Source organism: Coturnix japonica, chromosome 5, assembly GCF_001577835.2.
Source record: "Coturnix japonica isolate 7356 chromosome 5, Coturnix japonica 2.1, whole genome shotgun sequence".
Classification (NCBI taxonomy): domain Eukaryota; kingdom Metazoa; phylum Chordata; class Aves; order Galliformes; family Phasianidae; genus Coturnix; species Coturnix japonica.
This window is the reverse complement of record NC_029520.1, coordinates 15,223,874-15,241,030: the sequence shown is the minus strand read 5'-3', so window position 1 is coordinate 15,241,030 and position 17,157 is coordinate 15,223,874. Positions and strand designations below refer to the sequence as shown.

The 17,157-nt window shown below is 38.4% G+C and overlaps 1 protein-coding gene across 1 annotated transcript in view; it reads left to right on the top strand.

Annotated features, from left to right (window-relative positions):
* SOX6 (SRY-box transcription factor 6) overlaps positions 1-7,006 on the top strand; it is a 399,666-nt gene extending 392,660 nt beyond the window's left edge. The window contains exon 20 of the mRNA XM_032444750.1: positions 2-7,006. Within this exon, the coding sequence (XP_032300641.1) occupies positions 2-305 (304 nt within the window). The 3' untranslated portion in view covers positions 306-7,006. The remainder of the gene's footprint in view (position 1) is intronic.
* The last annotated feature ends 10,151 nt before the right edge of the window (positions 7,007-17,157 follow it).

Here is a 17,157-nt window from a genome sequence, read left to right as displayed (position 1 = left end):
GACAACAGCCTCAAATTCCAATCACCACGGGAACGGGGGTTGTCTATCCTGGTGCTATTACCATGGCAACTACCACACCATCACCTCAGATGACATCGGATTGCTCAAGCACCTCCGCCAGCCCTGAGCCCAGCATCCCCGTCATTCAGAGCACTTATGGGATGAAGACGGACAGCGGAAGCCTTGCTGGAAATGAAATGATAAATGGAGAGGATGAAATCGAAATGTACGAGGACTATGAGGATGATCCCAAATCAGACTATAGTAGTGAAAATGAAGCCCATGAGGCAGTCAGTGCCAACTGAGGAGTGTTCACAGAATTAAAGTACTCAGACTCTTTTTTTTTCTGATTTTTTTTTTTTTTTTTGAAAAAAATGTTCTTAAAGAGCCTGCATGCATGTGTGGCTCCTACAGTTACATCAGCAGAATGGTCTTAAATGTTTCTTAATGTGTGAGACAGATTGTTTCCCTAATTTTTCATGAACTTGGGTTTTTCTGTTGTTTTTGTTTTTTTAAATTTAGATGAAGACATATATTAAATATCAGACATCAGGACTTGAAAACTTATATGAATCAATAGCTGTCTTACAAGTCTTACCTTTTGTCTTTTTCCTTTTGGATGCTGATAAAGGCTTAAGTTACTGTTTTAGATGGGGGTTATACATTCTCACTCAGGTATGCTGTGCCAGCCTACAGGTTGTGAATGTGTTTTTATTCTGGATTATTTTAGAAAACAAAAACTGCAGATTTCATATTGTGAACCAGAACAAGTCCGCAAGTATGCACAGCTGTACATCATAGCTCATTTTTAAAATATCGTCTCTAAATTCCATTTTTTTCCATATGTATAGCTGAACTTCTGATGTGCCAAACTTTTCTTAACTTTTGAATCTTAACATTTAAAAAAGAGTCTTAAAGGCGACACTATAAAGTCTTAGACAATCCTTCGGCATCTTAAAAAAAGGATATATAAAAACCTAATTTTTTTCCAGAAAATGGTGAAGTACTCAGGAATCTGGAGACAGGATATTCTTAAGTAGTGAACCTGGTTGCCATAGTGCATGTGCCCAATTGCTTTTGCCTCTTGATGCCATTAGTGTGAAGTTTTAAGTAAGCACAAAAGAGCGATCACCAGCTATGGAAGGGCCTGTCTTAGCAGTGTGAGGCCACCTTTGACTACATTCTTTACCGTTTTGCTTTTAACCCTTGCATTCAGTCTTAACACATTTTCTCTTAAATAATTTATTCATTCCAGAATGTCAAGGGTCCAAATACTTAATATTTATTTTTAAAAGTACTGTTGGTGGCATTACACTTACAATTCCTTACTGATATTTTAAAGAGCTCTTTCTTTCTTCTCCCTCAAATTACACAGATATGTGAAAATAAAAGTGCACCAGCTACTAAAATGAACATGACATTTATGAATGAGAAATTCAATTGTTTCAATAACCGTGTGTGTTCAAGGAGTGCTTGGAAACACTCAGTTATTTGTAACACAAAATAAAGTGAGTATATTTATATGTACATACAGTACAAATGCTCTAAAAATTTGTGTTCATAGTTGTAAACCTCTATTCTTAGCTGGACAGACAAGGCAGATGTGAAATTTAAAATCCATATAGAATCTACCATGATGAATTTTTAGGGCTTGTAGAATCCTGCAGTGAATCATGGCTCCATACATCACGTTCCTGTTGTCACCTGAAGGAACTGTTTTCTATCTTGAGTATTTGTGCAATGATTTATATGTGAGACTCCTAGTGGAGGAGGGAAGGCCACAAAAATAACTGGCTTGCAAAGCTGAGAAAGTGATGCATCAAAAATATTTACTGAATATTATTCATGTGGGAATGCGAACTAGATCTTCATGTGTGTTTGTAAAGTTCTTTGGGATCTTTGGTGGCAAGATGTACCCAAAGTTTTTATTTGTATTATTACTGGAAACAATGCAATTGCTACAGAAAGGTCTAGTAAATATGCAAGAAAGATATATTCAAAGAGTAAGAGTTTGTTAATGTACAGAGAAGGAAAAGAAAAAAGAAATTGCCAATTTTTTTCTCTCTTTCGCATTCCACTCCTTTTCATGAATATATCTCCATATAAAATGCAGATTCATTGGGCCTGGTGAATACCTGTGCTGAAGATCCTCAATTCCCTCAGCTTTTACTTTAAATTGGATATGTTCAGCGCATCGGTAATAAATTCAGACTCAGGCTGAGAGGTATGAATGATCCTAGGGCAGCTCTTCCCTAAGTCTGAGGGAATCTTCCCATGAAGCTGAATGGGCTTTGCTTAGACTCCCGACAGTGAGAGGACTGTAGTACTAATGCTGGTCATCGTCATGCTATAGCACTATTGTGCAGAAATTTGTGTGAGGCACAATGATAAGATGCTGTATCTGGAGCTGCCATTTTCCTCAGAACCCCAAAAATACCTCTTAGAGCAGAGAGAGCCATTGTTGTCACTGTAGGGATCACATTTAAATGTGCAAGAACAACCCCCAAAGAAGATTGTTCAATTTACAGGACAATTTATAAAGATAATGGCATAGAAACACAATGGTCAGACTGCTCTGACCATTTTGTAATTTGGAACAAAATGCTATATTTTTAATATTTATTTAAATGTGTTCTGAGTCCATGTCTAATAAGCAATAAACCGGTCTAGCCAAGACTTTAAAGGCAAGTGCTGTGTCGTTAGCTGGTGAGCGCCCTCTTCAAGCTGGCTGAGGTACTGATAGAAAGTGTTTTTTGTTCTCACAATTGCTTGGGAATTGGAACTGTTTTTAATACATTCAGCTCAGACTGGGGGGGGGGGAAGGGTACCATTATTTCCTAAAAGAAATGACTATTTATTAATGTCTTACATAATTCTTATGTTAGGAGTATCTCTCCCTCCTTCCATGTCACTTTTTCTCTCACACTCTGTTTTTTTTCTGGTTTTGTTGCATTGGTAGAATGCTGTATTGCTAGTATTGTATTTTATGTAATTATTATTATTATTTTTATTTTTTTTTTTTTGCACAAAGGCAAACATTTAGATTAGTTGGTTAATTTTTTTAAATTTTATGACCATGCCAAAATAATATTCTGCAGGCTTGTGGAGAACAAAGGACTGTTCTTTAGGACTGAAACTTGATTTTGCTTGTAGTTCAAAAAAACACACACTCACAGATGTTGTTTCGTAAGTGTTATAAGCACTGGATATAAATGGTATTTTTTATCACTTCTGACTAATGTGAAACTGTTGTACGAAAACTACATGAACAAAAGTCATCTGTTTCGACTCGTGTGGGCCTGCCTCACAGTTGCTGGATTTGAGTCATTTTTATGTCTTGTTATTTCATTTATTTATGCAAAATACATGTATGTATGAACACTTTGTTTTAGCTCCAGCCCTGCCTCAGTGCTGATGCTCTCTGTTTTAAAGCCACATTCTTGAAAATGACTGGCTGTTCAGGAATTACCAGCTGGTAAAAACTGCATTTATTGGCTGGGGAAGTGGGAGGAACATATTTGAATTTGAGTTGTGCATATGAGCATTTTATTCTATTTATTAGCCGACATTGGCTCTAAAATGTCAGTAGAAGGAAGGACAATCATAAGGATAAAAAACAACTTTTTTACTTTATTAATCGGAGCTCAAAACAAAGTTTTTAATGAATTTACCATCTCATTTTAGATTTTTTTTTTTTAAATTGTGTAAATATAACATAGGAAATAGAATTTTATTTTTTGTTCATGGATACTTAGTGAAGTATAAGTTATGTATTTACTTTTGTTCTATATCAGTGTATGTTGGTCCATATTAAATGCTGACAAGTCACTGTACCTCATGTAGATGCTGAATTTACAACCGCAGTGTGAGTGCAGTATTGTGAACCTGTAGCTGGGACAGCAAGATGCCTCACTTGTGCTCTCACTGATTTTTGATAGCATATCCCACAAACACAGAATACTTTTTTCTTGTTTTAGAAAGTCGATACACAAAACACACAAAATTGCAGATGCAACTGATAGGAAACACAGTTTGTTTTCTGAATCCAAGTAAAACTGATGACATGTTTTAATTCTTAAGAAGAATGGCATTTGGAAGTCTAAAGCATATCCCTGGAGAGATTATCATGAATAAGATGGCCCTTGCAATGCAATCAAGACTTAGTAATATCAAATCTTTATTTTCGACATTGAGTAAATCACACTATTCTTACATTAGGCTGTAATGTCAGGGAAAAGGTTCACACAAAACACAAGCTGGACTGTCAGAATTGCTCTTTAAATGTTGTTTTTGAGTCCCTCTTAATAACTCTGAGAAAAAATAATAACTCCATTCAGGTAATGCACAAATACAGTAATACTATTTTCTCCACAAATGAACAGCTTATTTAATTAATGCAGATACAATATATTTTCTTTTTGTAAATTAGTTGAATACTTGTTTTCAAGAGAAGAACACTCCTGAAACTGTCTGATATGAGCTAGTATTGTTCACTTCCTATTCCATGAAACAGGGTTCAGGTTTACATGGAGGTGTGACTGATGAAATAGCCTAGTTCTGGTTGATACGTGTGTTCGGGTGTCATCACTTAGTTCATGAAACTGCCTGCTGGGAATAGGTGGGATCACAATGTACTCCTAAATCAGCATACTCAGGTGCAGCACAAGGCAGGGGGAGGGTAAAGGACGGGACTGCTCGGGGTTGGGAATGCAAAACAAACAGTGGCATTGCAACGTATGCAGTCAGCTGAGGACAGTTACTGCTTTGAGCATAAACACAACCTCCGTCCAATGAAACCTGAATCATGGTCCTCTCACTGGGTTGGCTTTCTGGTTTCGTTTTTTGGTCATATCAAAGGCGTGGCATTTCAAAAATCATCTCCTAGCAAAACATACAACAAGGTTAACAACCCCCCCCTTTGCAAAACACTTATCTACTTGCTTAATTTTAAGCTTGTTCCTACTTCTGTGGTGGTCACGAGGACCAGTAGATCGTTGGCATTAAGTACAGCAATCTTTGCTAATCATGGCCACAGTGTGAACAACTGCACTGGAGATGCGGCCAGCAGAATGTATGATAGAGTTCTTCATGTTTTTATGAGACGTTGATGAATGGGCTTGGACCCTAGGTGTCTTGCATGCTTTTTTAAGATTCAAGTTGGCACTTAAGCATGTTCTTTTGAAAGAATAATATTATATGACCTCATCTGATCTTTTACAAAACACTTAACTCTTTTGCTTTAAAAAACAACTTCCCCCAAGCCTTTTTTAATATGACCCATTAATATCTGTGATTTTTCTCAGATCAAACTACATTTTTGATATTCTGTAATGTCCTACTAAAGGAAGAAAAAGAAAATAAGATATAGGTATATGCAAATATATTTCATTTTAATCCATTGCCCTTTTTTTAAATACCAGATTTGCTGGAAATGGTGACAAAGAAGTATTCTGAGATTTCACACGCTGGGTAAAAAGGGGGTGGGGTAGGGTGAACTGGGCTGAAGGAAAACTTATCAAATTTATATTTATGGCAATATGAAAGCTATAAAGCAACTTAGTGACATGGCTTGCTTTGTAATTTCCGCTTTCTAAAAACCACAAGTGAGGTCCTTGGTGCTCTTGGATTATGGGGAATGTGCAAATATTTAACTGTTTGTATGCTGCACATTGCAGACCTGCTAGTGTGCATTCTCCGTTTGTCTTCCTTTGTCATATGTGTTTTGCTTTCTAGAAAGCAATGTTGTTTTGGTTTTTTTTTTGTACCCTTCTTCAGCTTGTAGCAAAATAGAATGCTTAGCATTTATGTTCATTCATTATTGTATTTCCCATGTACAAATTTTTTTATTACATTAAGACAAGCTTATAAGCTGTTACTACATAACTTATCTTACTGTAACTCTTATTTCCTGACATTGTAATTTGTTTGTGATGTATATTGTGAGATTGTACTCTATGTTAATTTAATCAGCACAATTCACTGACATGCTGGACTGACATGCTAGCTGCTGTTTCAAATTGTAAAGTTTGTGTAGAGCTGTTGGGACAACTGAAACTCTCTTGTCTAGGTACTATGCTTTGATTCCTATAGCAACACTGTGGGTGCAGCTCTTAATGGTGGGGGCTGCTTGTTGGACACCCACTGGCTAATTTCACAGACAGGTTTTCTTTGTAGAAATTCTATATACAATGCAGGTACCTACCTGGGCCCATGGCCGGTAATTATTTGGGCGTGTAGAGGAAAAACTAGTGTCTATTGCTGCTTTGAATATGTTTTAAAGTCTGAAAATGTAAATAGTTTATCAAAAAAAAAAAAAAAAAAAAAAAGTCTTGTACAGTCCAGTGTAAAGTTTTTAAATGAACTTAAAGGTTGCCATCACATCTCACACTCTCCTCTTGGTACAGTTGGAAAAAAATAAAAAAAAATAAAAAAAATAATTAAAAAAAAAGACAAAGGAAAAAGTTTGCTAAGGATACTGAGTTAAAAAAAAAAAAGAAAAAAATCTGCTCTCAGTTTTAAAAAAGGAATAGTTATTCTTAGCTCTGCTTCATTGCATAAACAGACTTCTTGGATTTTGTTGTGCAGTATTGACGTGAGGTAAATTAAATATTAAATAATCTTTCAGTGGTACTTTTAAGAGTCTTCTCCTCCTCTGCCTCAGTTATTAATGGAAAAGACAAAATTGAAAAACACTGTCCATATACAGTATGTTCTGGTGTACATTGGCACCTTACCTACATGTTTCGGGTGGGGGGAATTTTTTTATTTTTTTTTTAAGTTTTTTTTTGCACAAGGTGCTTTCCTGATATGTTAAACATGTCATCTTTGGGTGATACAGTATATGCCATGATAGGGGTTTAGACCCCTCAGGGGAGTGTCTATAAGACTGCCTATTTATGCTCATTTACCTCAAGACTGTCCTCTCTACCCTTAATCTATTCACCATCACTCCATCTTTTGTACTGCTGTTGACACTTACAAATTAAAGATAAATTTTGTTTTATGAGATGTGTGTGTGACTTCTTCTATGTATTCTTTATTATTCTTTTGATATTAGCAATAATGATTGACCACGAGGAGCTGATGGACAGGGTATTCAGTTGCCCTCCTTTAAATTTAATGACTAAATCTTCCAGCTCTTGGGTTTTCCACATGCCTTCCCATCCTACAAAGGCATTTAATGGCCTCTGAAATCCATTAACACCATATGCTGAAAAAGACAAGCATGATAACCGACCTAATTTGATAATACTTCACTGTGTACCATTGGTTTTGCAAGCAGGAAGTGCTGTTGTGGTAGTAACATAATCTCAGTAGGATTTTTATAGAGCTGAAATGAGACAAAACAGTTCTCATGTTTCTTCTTTCTTTGCCTTCCCATTTTCCCCACATATAACATTAGACTAACCAAAAATGACAACAAAAACTCCTATAGTTGCCACATTGCCATGTCTGTAAACTGCTACCATTTATGTATTATGATTGGCTTTTGACATTGTAATCAGTCACGGTTCTCACAGGAGAAGAATAAATTACACAGAAGTGTACTGTACTATAATGTAACAGAACATTTTGATTGTGCATTACATCAGATTTCAGTCTAGTTTCAACTATTGCACAAACCACCCTGAAGCATCTAAGTGAGGGTAACAATTCTTACTTCCCAGGAGAGAGCATCATACATGAAGCTATTAAAAATGACGTTCTGCACTATGAATCCATGTGATGAAATTCTTCAGGGTCAGCAGTGAATGGAAGTTGGTGACCAACACATTATAATGAATATATATGTAAATATTGACATGGACTTTTAAGGATTTGGTTTCTGGTAAGCACTCAGCTAGGTACTCTGTTGAACTGCAATGCTGATGCAGGAATGATGAGGAGAAGGCAGCAAAAATGCTGTATTTTTGCTACTTAATGTACAACAATTTGATACAAGTTGGCAAGGGCTATACTGTGTATTTGAAGGACAGAATTATGGCACTGGAGAGCAGTCAACCCGGAGTCAAAGAGAGATGAAGCACCATGCCACTGTGACAGAATTTTACTTTTGTACAAGAAGGCTGACGTAGTGCAGTCCTCTGCTATGTATTTTCATTTTGCTCCAATTAAGTCAACTTATGGTGTTTTTTCCTCCAGCCAAGCACAACCTCTGCACAATGGCTGCAGCACCAGGATCTTCCGGAGCCCTTAGGACTCACTGTGCTTAGGGAACTTCAGGATTGCAAGGTTTGGCACCACAGTCTGTCTCCCCACTGGTTAGTCACACTGGGCTTTTCCTGTGACAATTAATTGCTCCCACAGTAACCCAATAGCAGCAGCTTGCACAGGATGGGGGCAGGGGGTGAACAGTAATTGATTTATTTCTTTAATATATGGTTTACAATAGAAAATATGAGCTCCAGGTTTTGTCTCTGAGCAGTTAATGACCAGCTGGGTTAAGGGCCTTCAAATACTGCCATTGGTCATTAACTGCCAGGAAGTATCCTTCCTGTCATCTATTATTGCTTAATTGTATCAAGACCCACTACAGTGAAGGACTGTTAAATCTGTAGATTAATTGAAATCTGACCCTTAGTCATTTTAATAATATCAAGGCCACTGCAGGTTAGCATTTGGGTTCTTGACAGTCCATAACAAATTTATTCAGAGTTGTTCTGCTTTATATTAATGCCTGCTAGATGATTGACATGGTAAACCATAATTGCCCTGTGGAAATCACAGTGGTCAGTTCTATTAAGAACTACTTAGGGTCACTTTAATTTACTTTGACATCACAGACGTTAAAAGCTTCTATACTTCTACTGAAATTTACTCAGAGGCCTGATTGCTGGTGTAGCTCATCAGGAAATGATCATTCAGTAACAGCAAAAAGCAATTATTAGAACTTTAAATAATTATCCTCAAATACTTAAGTAACAAAAGAAATGCACATTGATCATTGTTGTGGAGTTTTTATAATTTTGTTTTTGTTTTCCCACACTTCTGTTTAATTAGTTACCAGCAGGGTGTTTAAAGGAACCCACTCATCATTTTAAGTTAGATTTCAAAAACAGTGGTGTCCTCAGAATCTGTAAACATGAACTACAAAAGCCATTGGATTTCTACTCTTGCATTACTTTTACAACATCCAGATTTAATTTAATGGAAGAGGTATCTCACACTTCAGACAAGTGATGATATTCCTTTTTAAGTCAAGCCACACAGGGCTACATTTGGAAATCGGAAATATAAACTTTGTGCTACAAACCACAAGTCCCATAGCAGGGCCCTAGCCTGCAAGGAGCTGCGCAAGGAGCAAATGGAAGGGTGACTGCCACCAAGGCCCCATGGTGGCTCTTGGTATCTTTATAGCTGCTGTATGCTCACAGCTAATTAGTTACAAATAAATAAACTACAATTGAAAACACTGTCCTATGGATCAGATAAGGAGTCTGCCTGGCCTATTGGTTCTGTGTTTAACAGTGGCAACAACAAACAGCAAAGGCCCCCGAGCCTGGCCATCCTCTCAGCTTATCCTCTCATTTCCTCCAGCATTTGCAGTCCCTGCATTGGGCTGCTGATAGGTATGTCCCTTCCTGGTCAGGAATGCTGTGTAGCATTTTGGTATATGATCTTTTGCAAGATCTAGTTAAAACGACATGCTTAACTCAGAAAATCTGGGGATCAATGATCTTAATGATCAGATTACTCAATCACAATGAGATATATTTTGTTAAAACAAAAGGAACAGCATCCTTGATGGAAGACTTCAGCCAGTTCCCCCAGAACATCTGCAGCTGCCAGAAAACCAAAGGGTAAGTGCTGAAGCAGCCCAAAGCACACCCTTACACCATGTAAAGCACTTCTGACACACACTGAGGGGTTGTGCAGGAAAACAGACTTCTGGAAAAGCCCTTAGATGCAACTGCCTGTTTCTAGTAGTGTGACCGGAGAGCCCATCAGGCATTTGGTGTTAACAGCTGCAATATGGGGGGAAGGAAATAGAGAGAATGGTCTCTGTGTATGGCCCTGTCTGTATGGCTTTTCCACTAACACTACTTTGATTTGTGTACATGACTTTCCTGTAGCAGAAAAATGCAGATACTCAAGCAGCAATAGGTTACAACAGCTGCACGGACAGCAAACAGCTTGCGAGGTGATAGCCCCTCTGTCACCCAAGGTGCCACACACTTCCACAGCTGCACTGCCCTGTCCTGCAGGGTTAAGATGGCCACAGGAATGTTTAGTTGTTCCTTCTGGCATCATTCAGTTGCCACAAGGTGTGAACAAAATTTGGTATGTCTCAGCTTGGCACTTTAAATTTTGACCCATCTCCATTTTCACTCAGCTGTTGTTGCTGAGCAATCTGCATTAAGTGTATGTGTCCCCTTCAACATGACCCTGTGCTGCTGCTTGTGGAGAACACCTGTGGAGCTGTGCTCAGGCCTCTACTAGAAACGCTTAAGTGGGCCAAGTATCTCCACCTGGCATAAAGTTCTGACCTTATGGAACAAACCAGCCAGGCAGAGAAGCCAGAGTTAGGTGTTAGATCAGAATTTCTCATATCTTGGGAGGAAATGGGGAAGGTTGAAGCATATTCTTTTATTTGTTGAATTCACAGGAGTTTATTGGTGAAAACAAGAGGAAAGTGGAGTTGAGGTGCAACTGAGAATCTCTGGTAAGCATTCTAAGCAGGGGGTTTAGGAAGCAGTATTGTGATGAAGAATGTGTAAGATCCCACTCTTTCTTTTGATGATGAAGTTGGGTTGCAAAAATACGGTTTGGTCACCAGCTCACCAGCTGCAGTAAGTTATTTTAAATTCTCATTGTTTTTTGTTTTTCCAGACAACTGGTTGCTTCTTTGAACTTCTGATTACACCATGGTGTCCTGGGATGTGAGCAGTTGGTTTTGTGTTGGACAGTAAGTACACAGTATTTTTTATGATTCATATTAAATTCTGTGTGCCCGAGATAGTGATTAACAAAGCTGCCTTTCTTGATTTATAATTTCTCCTTCAAAATGCTAAGACTGATCACACTTAAAGACAGTACGCGTTTATTTTACTATATTTTGATTTTTATACAGTGCAGTATTTGTGATTGAATTGCAAACTAAGTGGATCAGACAATGTACAGTCTTAAGATGCTCCTAAGAATCACAGATTGTGAAGGACTTCAAATTGATTCGGTTATTTATTCAATTTTTAAAGGGATGAAATGGTAGATTTCCACAACAATAAGACCATGCATGGAAGCAGTCTGCCATTCCCTTATTCCCCAAGCTTCAAAGACAATGGCTTTCTGAAATGAACTTAAAGCACCCTCAAATAATGAGAAGAAAAAAAAAAAAATTGTTCTTTTTCTCTTTGGAGAATGTTATTCCCATGTGATGCATAAAAGCGAACATTTGGTGGCTCCTATAGATAAATTAAAAATTTGCTACCTTTTCTCAAAGCTTTGTGAAAAACACATGGCTCAGCTGGGTTCGGGGTTTTATAATTGTGAAAGTGTCTAAAACATTTGAAACTCGATCTTAGTATTTGCATCCTTCTTCGCATACACTCATTTTTAATGTCTGAATGCTTAAAATCCAGGCATCACCAATTGTGCTTTCTGTCTTTCATTTACTTCCCAACAGCTTAACTTACTCTTTATTGTAAGGATTGCACCTATAAGTAAAACAGGATCAGATCTTAATTTGATCTGCTATTTATTCGGTGTGTTAATTGTAGCCGCAGGGTTGTATTAAGAAAGTCAAAAAGTGCCACTTGTAACTACAGAGTGGCTCTCACCTTTTAAATGGAAAAACACTCATTTTCTAGAAAAAAATAGGTAAAAAGTGGTTATGAGTTAAATGAAGAAGGCAGAAGGATTTCTGTTTTTCCATTTTTAATGTAATTAATATAATATTGGCGCCCAAAATGTGTCTCTCTGGGTACAAGCTTGTTCACAGCTTCTGTTGCTGCTGGGAGCAGATGCCCGATATTCTCATGCATTTGTTTGTTTGTTTTAAACTGCACATGGGGTGCTTGTTAGGTTAATGGATGTTGGGATTTTTACCTTGTTATTCAGGAACTTCATCTGCCTGTATTTCTGAACAATGTTTTCTTTCTTACACTTTCTTTTTTAATTTCTAATGGAAGAAAGAAGACAGTAAGCTATGGTATAAAAGGAAAAATACATTGAAAAACTCATAAGATAAATTCTAGTTCTGCTAGAGCCACCACACTGGTAAATTTCTGGTGCCCCTGGAAGGTACTGAATGAAGGGTTTGTGTAGGGCACAAGCTCGAGAATGGTAAATTAGAATGAAAAACCCTACTTTTACTCTCTTTCAGGGCAGATTTAGAAATAGAGTTATTCAAATGCCACTGAAATGCAATAGGTTTAGAAGTATCGAGCTCTCTTAGGCCCCTTTGAAAATCCCAGCCTTAAGATATTTGACGGTTTTGGAAAACGAACAACAAACACATTCAGTTCTCAGCTTCTGGGAGTGCCTTTCCTTTACTAGCGGCATTTCTGCCTCCTGTCACAGGGCACCAAACTGCACTGCATTCTGAGGTCTGGGACTGCCTGACAATGTGAGAGTGTCACCTTAAGTCTAGTAATTGCTACACTGCAAAAGCAAAAACTTCTGGTGGGTAATTAGTATATCAATGAGTTGAAGCTGTACACTACAGTGAAATGTGACAGAATACCAGAACTGGGAACTCTTTCTCTCTTTCTTCTTTTTCATAAAATGTCACTTTTGTCTGTGATGCCTTTTATAGTTTCTTTAAAGACAAAGTGCCAGCAAATCAGTAGATGTGGCTAGAGGTGCGGGATGAGAACTATCGCTACTCTTCCCCTCCCATCTGTTAAACACTCCACCTCTCATTATAGTCAAGGTGGGAATTTTTAGGGCTTTTTACTGTTCTTGCCTCTCTCCCAGTCCTAGATTTTCAGTGTGAAAAAAGTGTCTGGAAAGCTGGGGAGTGAGTGAACAAGCTCCTTGCAGCAGTGGCCTGGGAGCATCCAGCACCTTGGCTCTCACCAAAGCCGGTTGCCAAAGCAGGATGTATGTAAAGCAGGGCCTGAACACCTGCATAGTTTCTTCACATGGTAAAGAATAGAGAGGTTTGCCTCAGCACTGATGGTAAGCAGCACAGCCTTGACTTTATCTTGCTGTTACTGGGGTTTGTTTCTTAGTGTTGGGATGGCACTAAAGCCCCGATGTGCTAAAATACAGGTAAGCCCAAACTGTCCTTGGTCTGGTAAACTGACTAAGAGCTTTGCACAAGTGAGATCCACCCCACCCCCTGAATCTGTGCATCTACTACTTGGACGTGGAGATGAATGAGGATAAAAGCACCTTGGGAGCTGAAAGGCTGCCATATGTGTCTCAAATCATTGTTTAGAAAATAAACTTTCTTTTTGGAAGGCTTGTCTATGTCAGAAGCTTACACAGATGTTAAATATTACATTTCTCCTGTAAAAGGGACAAGGGGAGAACTGAGACTTTTGTTTGTGTGGAAGGGGAGTTTACATCTACAGGGCTGTGATACAAGCAGTTGGAGATCCTTACACTGCTGTTCCCAAAGCCTGTGGTATCCCAGGTGAGATTTCTGTCCTCAGTATGTTCTGTTTGCATGAAGAAAAGAAGTGATGTAACCTGGTGCTCTTTGTATTCTGACAACCTAGTAATTAATGTCCTTTTCCTTAGTAAACAGATTAATTTGGTTGTCTTGTTCTGTTTTCTTAATGGTGAAGCATGGCATCTGTTGTTTTTGCTGTTTGTTTGTTTGTTTTAATTACTCTTAAAGCACTAGAAATAAATGTGAAAGTAGGATTTCTTCAAAGTCTTGAAGTGGTTCAAAATAATTTGAAGTTGAACTGACTGGCTTAATACCCCTATGATTTTAAATGTGAAGGCAGTAGTTCTACTGTGATACATCGTGGTGATCATCAACACAATTCCTAATCAAACTTGGGAAACTTGCTTTGGCAATTACATGGAAGTTTTCTAGCACGAAGGTCAGCGTTGGATGGAGCTTAGTGACTAATGACCTCTGAAAATTTGCTTTTCTTTATTTACATGTATGATGCTAGTTGGAGAAAGGAATTTAATTTGTTTATGTGCATTGTGAATGCTTTCAAGAAAACTTGTGGTTTGCACTGTTCTCTGTGTGCAGCTGCCAGCAGGTACTGGTGGTTCTCTTTTTGGTGGCTTGAAAATGAAGCCTGGGCCACTAATTGCAAGCATGCCAAAATCACTGCAAGCCTTCTAGTAGAATTCAGTGGATTTCTTGAACAGGAACTACATCCCAGACTGTTGATCCTGTCCCATTATATGTGCTGAGCAGTTACTTAGTGTGCGGTGTCTGCTCTTCTCCAGCTCTTTTGGTCTGTGTAGGGCTATGTCTACACTGCATGTGAAAGCATAGTAACAAGTGCAACTGGATTTCCTCATACCATTTTTATGGGAAGGCATGCTTCCTGGTTTCCTTCTATTGAAACATCTATAAGAAGTTAAAAGAAGCAAGGAAGTGTGTAGCAATCCATAGATATTTCCAGGATTACTATCTGAGGTTACCTCAGCTTGTGTTTTGGTTTACATGATGTGATTCTATCGGCTTCTTGAGACAGATCATGCCTTCCTCACTGTGTCTTGTGCTAAACTGGTATTTTCTGAAGATCTCTTGTTTCTTCTCAGAGGAATGTGGTTTTTTGTTGTTTTTTTTTTAATTATTCTTATTTTATTTATTTATTTTTTTTATTTACATACAGAAGGAAACAAGAGTTCACACAGTTAGTTGGAAGGAAATATTAAAACAATTCTGTGCTAGCGGCAACTTCAGCAATGCATGATTAGTCTGTTGCTCAGGCATAATGCGAAGGCTTCCTAGGCTGTGAAATAAGGGGAAAAGAGGACTGCAGTTATCATTAGCTTTTACACAAGACTAGATAAAGGTATACAGAAAGAGTGTGCAGTTCCAGGCTCCTGCTGTCAATGGACAGACGTTAATAATTATTTTCTACTGTGCTGAATTCTGTACCCTTTCCTGTTGGCCAAAGGAGGCACTGGCATCAAGGATGTGCTATGTCTAGTACTTGCTTTTGAGTCTAAGTGCTGAGAAGTCTGTCTGGCACTGTTTTATATAATATGCTGTTCCAGGCTACAGTCCGCAAAATGTCTGTGTTGTACTTATGATTCTTGAAAGCGTATGTGTGGGTTTTGTTTTTAAATAGCACCTACAGGTATATGCTTTGCTATTTCTGGAGCCATGCTTCTATGTCGAGACACAGAACAGTGCTATGCTGTACAATACTGTGTTGTTTTCTGCATGGGGCAATTCTTGCTCCCCTGCATGTGGTAGAGCTGATGTTTGATTAGAGATCAGAGATGTATTTCTGGCAAGGGACTTATAGCAGACATTTGAAGAAAGCTTGCCTTTTGAGATTGGGGTTTAGCTGAATTCTAACTGTACTTTATTGGGGTCTTTGGACCTTGTTCTGCCTGCGTTTGTTTAACAGCAACCAAAGCTGTGTCCTCTATTCTGAGTCACTGCGGTACAAAGAAAGGAGTCTCCACCTGCTGTTGTCCATATATAGAATTTATAGTCACATTGTCATACAATTATAGAGTGTTAATTAATTGAGTGATGAATAAGATATGCAGACAAAATTAATGGCTATTTTTCAACTCTTTCTGCCCTCTCTGTTCTCCACCCTGGTTTGCTGAATGGTTCCATTTGGACTCATGGTTTTTAATGTGTATAGCCCAAAGGTGTGTTTTTTTGTTTTGTTTTTCTCCTTAAAGAAGAAAATTGGTTCCTTATGTTCTGTACATTAAGTTTCCTTAACATTTTTTTTCAACATGCATAAAATTACAGATCTCTAGAGAGAATGAAATACCACATTGCACATTGTAATACCGCACCCAGTTGCTTGCTGCTCCTCTCTGCTGCCAAACCTTCCAAAAATCATAATGTAGCACTAATACATTTACAGGCACTGGTTTTCCATGGCTGATACAAAGTAAAAATATAACTGAATAACCAGACATAAAAATAAGTGATGTCAGTTTGTGGTGGATAAAAACAATTCTGGGGAATGAAAATATACTGTTGCCTTTAATCTGCTACCTTCAGAGCCAGGGTGGAGGAGAGGTTTGATGTGTGCTGACCGATCTTAACACTGCCATCCCGTGTGTGGCTGTGGAACTACATTGTAGGTTCTAGATACAGAATCAGCGCCCTAAGAGTTTGGAAAAGATGACACCAAATTGGACAGTTGAAGTAGATGTTATGAGGACATTAAATGGCACCTGCTATAGAGAAAAAGACAGAAAGAAATACTGTTTTTAGGCCGTTGCTCTGTATTACAAACTGGAAGCATAATGTTTTATTTGGATGTATGCACGTTTGCAAATCATTGAGAAGAACACTGGAGAAGTTTATGGACTTAGGTGTATTTTTGAGTTTTTACTTGATTTTTCTGAGTGTCAGTTGTGGGCAAATTAAACAATTTCCCCATTGCTGAGGCACAGCAGAAGCACAGCATGGCATGTTGTATGGTGTGCTCTCTTCCCCTCCCTGAAGGCAGCTTGTCAGGGAGATGTGTCTGTGGAGCTTGTCTCCAGTTACATCTCTGAGATGGAGAGCTCAGTGTGTTAAAATGATGTCGTGCTTTGTGTCTCAGCAAGACAGAACCCAGCTCTGTTCTGAAAAATTTATTTACTCTGTTACTGCACCCTCCTGCTATATTATTCATCTTGTTTTTCCACTCCCATTTCTTTGTTTTTCTTTCTAACCTTTTCCTGTCCTCAAGTTTTTTCCCCTTCCCTGCCAACTGTTCGTATTCTGCATTTGGCTCTTGTTGGCAGGCCTGAGTGCCACAGTTTTGCTCTTCTCTCTCACCTCTTCAGGCCTTTGGTTTTCCTTGTTGCTTCTCTTCTACTTTCCCCATTCTTCATCCCTTTATTCTTTTATTTCTTAACCCCGCCTTTGCTTGTCAAGTCAGCTCAGCTGGGAGTGTGTGTAGGACATCTGTGAAAGCCAGAGGAAGGTAAGGGAAAGAGCTCTCTAGATGGCTGTTTAAGAAGGGACTTGTGTTTCCAGTACTTAAAAAAAAAAAAAAAAAAGGGGGGGGGGAGGAAAGTGCAGAAGTACTGAGAACTCTGTTCCAGCGAGCT